The sequence below is a fragment of the Lolium rigidum genome, chromosome 3, assembly GCF_022539505.1.
Source record: "Lolium rigidum isolate FL_2022 chromosome 3, APGP_CSIRO_Lrig_0.1, whole genome shotgun sequence".
Lineage (NCBI taxonomy): Eukaryota > Viridiplantae > Streptophyta > Magnoliopsida > Poales > Poaceae > Lolium > Lolium rigidum.
The window spans coordinates 68,232,895-68,241,921 of record NC_061510.1 but is presented as its reverse complement, the minus strand read 5'-3'; the positions used below and the strand labels follow the sequence as shown (position 1 = coordinate 68,241,921).

The 9,027-nt window shown below is 46.8% G+C and overlaps 1 protein-coding gene across 1 annotated transcript; it reads right to left on the bottom strand.

The window, feature by feature from the left end:
• Positions 1-665: 665 nt before the first annotated feature.
• Positions 666-2,884, bottom strand: LOC124694973 (L-type lectin-domain containing receptor kinase IX.1-like). The gene is made up of 3 exons (XM_047227891.1): positions 2,107-2,884; positions 1,447-2,002; positions 666-1,359 (listed from the first exon to the last, which is right to left on the bottom strand). Exons 1-3 carry the CDS (start codon positions 2,882-2,884, stop codon positions 666-668), a joined length of 2,028 nt encoding a protein of 675 aa, XP_047083847.1.
• Between the last annotated feature and the right edge of the window lie 6,143 nt (positions 2,885-9,027).

Below are 9,027 nucleotides of genomic sequence, written 5' to 3'. Positions count from 1 at the left end.
CAAATGTTATAATTTTACAATGTACATGCACATGACTGAAATATTTTCCACTTTATATGGTGTAAATACATTGTACATACATTGTAAACCCTAAGTAGTTTAGCCTATGTTTCATAGTGTATCACCACTAAGTAATTTAGCGTGCATTTCACATGACTGAAATATTTCCCATTTTATGCACTATACATACACGGTAAATCCTAAGTAATTTAGCCCAGATTTCACATGACTGGAACGTTTTCGCACTGTAAATACATTGTACATACACGGTGAACCCTAAGTAATTTAGCCTGCATTTCACAGTGTTTCACCACTAAATAATTTAGCATGCATTTCATATGACTGAAATATTTTACATATTTTACACTGTAAATAGATTGTATATACAGTGTAAACCCTATGTAATTTAGCATGTGAGATCTTCCATGGCCAAAAAAAGAGATGGGAGAAGAAAAAAATGGGGAAGAAGGAAGATATGTATCCGTGTTCCATTATTGGGCTGTTTCTTTTAAAATTGGGCCCAGTACTTATCCCGTGTGGAGATTCAACACAGCCTCCAGATTTTTTCTGGTGGTTTGGTTTTTTAGTCAGGGAAATAGGACGAAAGCAAATTGTAAAAAGGAAAACAGCGACACATCCTCTTATTGGTCAGACAAAATCGAGTGTTAAGGAAAACAAAAACGCTCGGATGCCAAATAGATAGTCCCGCCTGTGCCGTACCTGCTGCAACTGTTGATGGTTGTTGCAGCGAGAGATTGAGACAAGGAGCTGTCAACCGGCGAAATAAACATGGCAACAGGCATCTTTGTGGGGAGGCTCGGCAACGGTGCCTCCAACCGCAACACGTTCATGGCCTGCCTGATGGACGGCCTGAGGTTCCTGTCGGGGTGTGTGCACCAGAGCCCGGTGATCATCACGCGCTGCAACTCTTGGCTGTCAAGTTGGTTGCTTAGCCGAGGATCTGCTGCGTCAAGGATGTTTCCAGCGCCGTACAATTCCCAAACAAATTGCACCAGGTGCATGGTGCAAGCTTCATTTCCCCGCAGGACCAGGAGGGGGCGCCGGCCGCACGCAATCTCGAGGATGACCACGCCGAAGCTGTATACGTCAGACTCGGTGCTGGCCCTTCCGGATACCATGCTCTCTGGGTCCATGTAGCCCATTGTGCCGGCGAGCATAGTGGTGTGTGATCCTTGCCCGTGTTTCACGAGCCTCGCGAGCCCAAAATCGCCGAGCTTCACATTGAAAGATGCATCTAGCATCAAGTTGCTCGGCTTGATGTCTCGGTGCAGAACGCATTGCTCCCACTCATCATGGAGGTACAATAGAGCAGACCCTATACCGAGAATTATCTCATACCTAAAGTTAACAAGACAGCACACTGTAAATCAAACCACGAAGACAAGTGTGGAATGGTTAGACCTGAATTAGATTTTGTGCGGATACCTGATAGGCCATGACAGAACGCTCTCCTGGTTGTGAATGTGACTGTCGAGGCTGCCGTTGGGCATCAGCTCGTAGACAAGCAAAAGCTCACCGCCGCCGTGGCACCAACCGATGAGTTGCACGAGGTTGCGGTGTCTTAACCGGCTTATGATTGTCACCTCGGAGACGTACTCTTTTTTCCCCTGTTGAGAAGTCTTGGAAACTCTCTTCACAGCAACGTGAAGCTTTTCGTCCTTCAAATACCCGTGGTATACCGACCCAAATCCCCCCTCGCCGAGTTTCCCCTGGTCAGAGAAGTACCTTGTGGCGATGGCAAGCTCGCTGTACCCGAACCGCCTGGGCCCCATGCCCTGATCGAACTCCTCATCTGGGGACTGCTCGTCGAACAATTGTTTTTCTTGCTTTCTCGCGGACTCATCTTTCCTCCAACGGCGCAAACCAAACCACACAAAAACACCAGCCAAGGATGCGAAGGCAATGGAGCCGGCAGAGGCGCCGGCTACCAGCAGCGCCCTTCTCCTGCTAGCCGGCCGGGTTGAGGAGGGAGATGATGAAGCTAATTGCCAAAGAGAACACCAGGACATAATTAGATATTACATATGGAATCATATTTTCACTGATTAAATCCTACTTGGCACGCAGATAATCAGTTCTAGTTACCTGGTGGGATTGGCGATGGAGGCTGCTGCGGCAGCTGGGCTAATGGAAAGATTGTGATGGGGATCGGGCTGACTACTTGGAACCGCGTGTAGCAGCTATACCCATAGATCCATGTCGCGTGTAATGGATCTGCTAGAAACTTTGTGAGGCACCTGGTGCACTCACTCGCGTTCAGGTCCCTCGTGCACTGCGCGAGACCGTACATCACCTGCAGCATACCTTGCGAGTCGGTGTAGTTGTCGCTTCCGTTCGCCCACCGCAGGGAGGATCCCGCAGCCTCCACCATGAGTCGGCTCATCAGCTTCGATTGAGTTGAGTTCATGCTGGCCGTGACGCTTGTGTCGGGGCTGCCTCCCACGTCGAGAAACTGGTAAGCTACGCCCATGTCAACGGAGAAGAAGGACTCGCTCGAGTAAACCAGGACGCACCCGTTGTAGGTGGCCTTCGCCCGACGGCTGAAACGGCATGTCTGCGGTATGCCGGCGACAGCGGATTTGATGCAGTTCTGGCAATCGGTCCAGTTCCGGTCGACGTAGCACATGACGAGGCCGAAGACCTTGTCAGGCGCCTCGCCATTAGTAACGTTGGCGAATCCGCTGTTGGCGATGGCCTTGTCCGAGAGGTCAGACAGGAGCTCGTTGAGGTTCACCTGGTACTGGCTGGGCATGGTGTAGTTGTCGATGGAGCAGCGAGGCATGAACGTCGCGTGGAACTGGCCATGTAATCCGCTCAAAGATGAAACTGCTGAGATGAGGATGAAAAGGAACCGTGGAGCCATGGCTTTGCTCGGCCAATGTTCTTCCGCATTTAAGGACCTAGTTCCGACCTCTTTAACTTGTTCATCTACCTACCTCCGACGTGCACATCATCACTCATCAGCCTCGCCTTCTTTTTTTTTCGAAACACACCACAATCATAGACACTCACACATACGTACATATACACATCTGCATGAATGCATGTTTTTTTTTCTCGAAATGGGGTTATACTCCGGCTTCTGCATCATGATGATGCACACAGCCTTTTATTAATAATAAGATTCACAAAAAGTTATTGTTTACATATTGAACGTCATCAATGATCGATACAAAAATCAACCAAAGCTAAAAAAACCATGATAAAAAGGAGAGCTCATCAACAAAGCCTCATAATGTGCCGTCAACCAGCCTGGCACAAGATATCCTGAGCGACCATCTGTATGAATGCATGTACGCATACCCTATCCTTATGAGAACCTTCGAGAGAGTGCGTACAAAAACTAATCCGACAGGTCTTGAGATTTTGACGGATGCACCATAGATGGTACATGGAATTTATTGAGGACTGCATTTATGGATGGTCCGGGATGCGGGAGCAGATAGACTCTCAGGAGCCAAAGTGCATTTCCGTGTCTTAAAGGGTAACCTAAGATTAAATTATCCTGTTGCATCTAAAATTTTCGCTGCTACACCATGCCACGATAAGAAACCAACTAACGTTGAGCACACAGAAAAATTCGAGATCAGGAAGAAGAGAGCTTAGATTTTATTGGTTCGATCTGTGGGCAGAGTCTATTAAACTTTCCTTTATCTTCTTCCTATGTCAACATAAAGTGAACCGTATGGGGTGGGGGGTGAATCTGGGCAAGGAGAAACGCAACTTCCGTGCGGATCTACTTCGCCAGGTAGCTGAACTCGACGCTGTTGCGGACTCAGCGGGCCTAGACGAGGAGGGGTGGGCCCTACGGTATCACCTAGAGGATCAACTTGTTCACCTTGATGAGGTGGAGGAGGATTACTGGAAACAATGTAGTCGTCTGAAATGGACGCTTCAAGGAGACTCTTGTACGACGTACTTCCATGCCATCGCCAACGGGAGGTGGAGGAAGTGCATGATTCCACGTCTTAGGGTAGATGTTGGCGAGATAGATGACCAAAAAGAGATGGTGGCCCACATCTACCAGTTCTATTCCGGACTGATGGGATCAGCTGGAGAAGAGAGGGCATTCTCGTTGGCGCCGGATCTATGGGACGAACCGGCCAGGATTTCACCCGAGGAGAACCTTGCGCTAGAGGTGACGTTCACTCCGGAGGAATTGGACGAGGTCCTCTCTTCGATGAAGACTGACTCGGCACCTGGTCCAGATGGGTTGCCAGTGGCCTTCTTTAAAAGGTACTGGGATATCCTTTGAGGTCACATTCTTCATATTCTGGACAATTTCACTCTAGGGAGAGTCAGCATTGCCCTCTTGAACTTCGGGATTATATCCCTTATCCCGAAGGTGAAGGGGGCGGATGACATCAAGCAGTTTAGGCCTATCGCCCTCATCAATGTTATTTTTAAGTTTGTTGTGAAGGCTTATGAGATTAGATTAGCTCCGCTAGCCCATAGGACGATAGACCGAAAACAGACATCATTCATTAAGGGCAGGTGCTTACACGAGGGAGTGTTGGCACTACATGAGATTGCTCATCAGCTACGGGTCAAAAAGCTTCGAGGGTTGTTTCTCAAACTAGACTTCGAAAAGGCCTATGAAACGGTCAACTGGGAGTTCCTGAGGGAGGTACTCCTGAGAAAGGGTTTCTCGGCGGTGGTAGTGCACCGGCTATTACAATTGGTATTCAGGGGTCAGACAGCCATCAATGTCAATGGGGAGATTGGTACATACTTCCGGAATGCAAGGGGAGTGAGGCAAGGGGACCCACTATCCCCTCTCCCGTTTGACTTCATGGCTGACTCCTTGGCTGCAATTTTGACTCGAGCCAAGGAGGCGGGGCACCTACAGGGGGTAGTGCCTCACTTGATTCCAGGGTGAGTTACACATCCAATACACGGACGACACTATGGTTATGATTGAACCGACGCAATTGGGAATTGCAAACTTCAAATTCCTTCTTCTATGCTTCAAGAATATGTTGGGGCTGAAGATTAATTTCAATAATAGTGAGGTCATTGTGGCAGGGGTCTCCGATGACGAGCGTCGTAGGGTGGCGGATGCGCTGAACTGTAAGCTAGGGAGCTTCCCCATCCGATAACTGGGATTTCTGATCAGCGACAAAATAATTTCGGTGGCGGACTGGTGCTTCCTCGCCGAGAAGGTTGGCCATAGGGTGGAGCCATGGAAATGGCTCTTCCTGGCGTCAACAGGGAGGCTAGAACTGACTAACTCGTGCCTATCGAGCCTACCAATGTTCGCCATGGGGCTCTACCTACTATATGAAGCGACGCACGGGGCTATGAACGCGTCTCGGGCCCGATTCTTCTGGGAAGAGGTCGGCAACAAGCGCAAATATCACATGGTGGATTGGGCTACGGTGTGTAAGCCAAAAGCGTTTGGGGGATTGGGAATTCTTAACACAAAAGCCATGAACATTGCGTTCATTCTCAAGTGGATCTGGAAAATTTACAAGGGAGAGGAAGGACTGTGGGCAGACTTCATTAGGGCTAAATATCTTGGAGATAGAGACTTGTTCTCACCAGAGGTACTAACGAGAGGGTCTCAGATCTGGAACGCCATCCAAAAGGTGAAGTGGCACTTTAAGCTTGGGGCACGACACCATGTCTGAGATGGGAGACGAACATATTTCTGGTTGGACTGATGGACGTGGAAGGGACCTCTCCACCTGCTTTTCCCACGGTTATTCGCCTGTTGTGACAACCACTTCGCCACATTGGTGGGAGTTATGACGGATGTGGGGTGGAACATTAGATTCAGGAGAACCTTTGGCACTGCTGAGGTAGTTGAATGGGAGAACCTCTGTAGAATCTTCGAGTTGCATCCCTTCGAAGGGGGGGAGGACCATGTGTCTTGGGCACTAGAACCCTCTGGGGCTTTCTCCACACACTCAACAGACCTACGAATGTCGCAAGGGGCGTCAGTTACGTACTTTAAGGGTGCCGCCCAAGATCCAAGTTTTCCTATGGAAATTGATCGGGGGGAAGCTACCGTCGGCGAAACATGTGGCTAAGAGGCGTGTGCCATCTGACGGGAGTTGAGCTTTGTGTGGCATGCTGGAGGATTGCGACCATATCTTCTTCTCATGCCACCTGGCCAAGTGTGGGCAGGGGTGCGGGAACTCCTCCCATGTAACTGGAATCCAACAGGGGTCGGTGAGTTCATTGCGATAGTCCAAGGTCTCTCCGGACCTTTATGTAGGCTAGCTTGGTTCGCCTTCGAAACTCTAGGCTGGACGCTTTGGAACACACGCAACAAGCTAGCTATCGAAGGGAAAGTGATCAGACATCCAGATGACGTTCTCTCCACCATGTCTATTCACATGCAGAGCTGGAGCGTTCTGGTCAGACAGCGGGACAGAAACCCCTTGGACGAGGCGCTGGGCGAGCTTAAGCGGCTCTACTCGAGGATGAGGACGGAGGGCTCTTGACTACTGCTATCATGTCGTCTTTATTTTCTTGTTGTGGACTGCCTATGAGGCACTTGTACGAGACCTTAATCTAGAGTGTGGGTGTGTTGGTGATCTCGAACTATCATTGTAACGCTACTATGTTGCCGCTATGGCTTTATTTATAAAGCCGGACCAATGGCCTTATGTTTAAAAGTGAACCGTATGGCTATTGCTTATAAAAAATCAATGGATGGTGGATATCGGTTTTGTGTAGAACAACCAGACATTTCTATTATTATTTCTCAAATTTTAATTCCTATTCTTGATCATTCTAGAGATGATGGTTTGTACTCGGCTCTTGACATCTGTAGAGTGACGCACTTCATGTTGTCACTTAGGATTAGCAATCAAAACAGTTTGCATTAGTGTTTATTTGCAAGAGTTAAATTCTCCGAAATAGTGAAATTCTGATTACAGTCGAATTTTGTACAAGAGTACGAGCTGCTAGCCTCCAACTTATATTTCTTTTTAAATGAACGGGAGTGCAACAACGCGCGTCTTCATAGTCTAGTATCACTTATCATAGGGTGTTGCAGTATCAGCTCACATGCTCAACTTGTAACTTCGGCTCTAAAATAATTTCTTTAATTGCTATCTATGGGCTTGCTATGACGTAACATTCCCACTAAAGGCTAGTAAACTTCAAATTTAGTTCCTTTAAATACAAATAGTCTTTTCATTCTAAATTACTTGTTGCAGATTAAACAAACCGACATAGATTAATTTTATGCAATATTTTACCTAAATCTATAGATGGGAGAGAGTAGTGTTTTTTATTCTCTAAGAGTTGACCGAACTCATGTATCCACTTGGCTTTATTTTCTTTCTCGTACACAAGCTTCCGACTGCAGCCGGCCATGGGTCGTTGCTTGGTAAGACCTAACAATCCTATTAAAGAATGTCATGGGTTGTAAATAGTGTTGTATTACTCATTCAACACCTTAAAGCTACATTTGATTGGTCGGTAGGAGTTGACTGAGATCATATCAACTTGGCTCCATTATATTTCGCTTATTATCATTTGATTGCGCACGTTGCCGGCCAGTATCAACTTACATGTACAACTTGTAACTTCGCCTTTATGAAACAACGGCTTAAGCCGGTATGTATGATATACATGAAAATGAATCAATTATAGTAGAGAACTAACATGTGGACGTGAGAATCATTGAAGAACAAGAGAGAGATAAATGAGGCTAATGCAATAACCTTATAGTCCGTGGGTGGACTGCTCCTTATTTATCATGGATGCGAAGGGGATGTTGTTGTTTAGGTTGGAGATGAGAGCCGACGGTGTTCCCCCCCCTTCAATCTTCGTTGTTGCTGCCTCCGTTTTGGTGTTTCTATTTCATGGTCCACCATTATCTGGGCTTGTGATCGGGACTTCTTTTATAGAAGGTTTTAGGTTAAGACTAAAAGATCAGCGCGTTACTCGATGTTAAGTGTAATTAATCCTTCGAGTTATGCATGCGCAACTTCCACTATATTCTGCTAATCATTCAGCTTGATAAAGGAGTAGTACTTGTCATGGACTCGAAACGTAAAGACCATGGGCAATGGGCGGACCTGATGTCAACACCCGGATTTTTAATTCCAGATGCCTATTATGTCATTCATCGCAATCCCAGGAATATTGTTTTTGCGAGACATAATAGATTGATATCACAACACGTCATTCATTACAACACATAATCGTCTTACAACAAAGGATCACATGATTCAGTCTTAATACAACATAGGGGATCTAAGGATCCAATTACAAAACACATAGAGGAAGCGAAGTAGCGGTCGTGGTCCATCTGTTCCACATGCAACTGTTGACGTCAGGAGTGGTCCTAGTTGTCGTAGACGTCCTGCTGACCTTCTTCCTGGTTCTGGTACTCCTCTTCATAGTCTGGCCATTTGAATAGCCAGGGACACAGCTGTGAGTACTTTAAAGTACTCGCAAACTAATACTAGTGTAAGCACTATCAACTATAGTAATAGGTTCTAAGCTCTAGGTTTATTTGCATAAAGCCAATTTTAGTTCACAAACATTTAGTAAAAGCCTCTTCATTTGCTAACTAACTCGAGTGGGAACATTAGTGTCATTCCCATAACTCTTTTGTGATTCAAGTCAACATTCACCCTTTTCAAGTCAAATCACCCGTCACATGTCATATTTTTGAAAATGAGCTGATGACGGAACAGTATGGCCTTTCCAACCGTCCTTAACCGTGGACGCGACTATTCGAATAATTTTACACACTACAGGGGTTGTACACTTGTGCCACAACTTTTGATTACATCCGTCAGGGGTAACCCTAAATACTCGTAACTCAGTACGCGGATCATCAACCATAACCTTTCACTTACATACCCTAGTATAGGCACCTTTCCCCATGAGCTTGGCCTCCCAGTGAAGACAAACGGTCAGCCTGTGAACTGCACAGGGCTTGGGCCGGACATTTACCTCATTTCACGGCATTTCTTTTGTTGTGGAGGCAGCTTTCGGCATAACCCCGATGACACTTGTTTAGAGGGAACCCATACTAAG

Bases quoted from the DNA above. Each gene is read 5' to 3' on its own strand.
- LOC124694973 (XM_047227891.1), bottom strand. From the start codon at position 2,884: ATGGCTCCACGGTTCCTTTTCATCCTCATCTCAGCAGTTTCATCTTTG. The intron at 2,003-2,106 runs GTAACTAGAACT...TTTGGCAATTAG, and splicing joins TCCATCGCCAATCCCACCAG to CTTCATCATCTCCCTCCTCA. The intron at 1,360-1,446 runs GTATCCGCACAA...TGTTAACTTTAG, and splicing joins GTTCTGTCATGGCCTATCAG to GTATGAGATAATTCTCGGTA.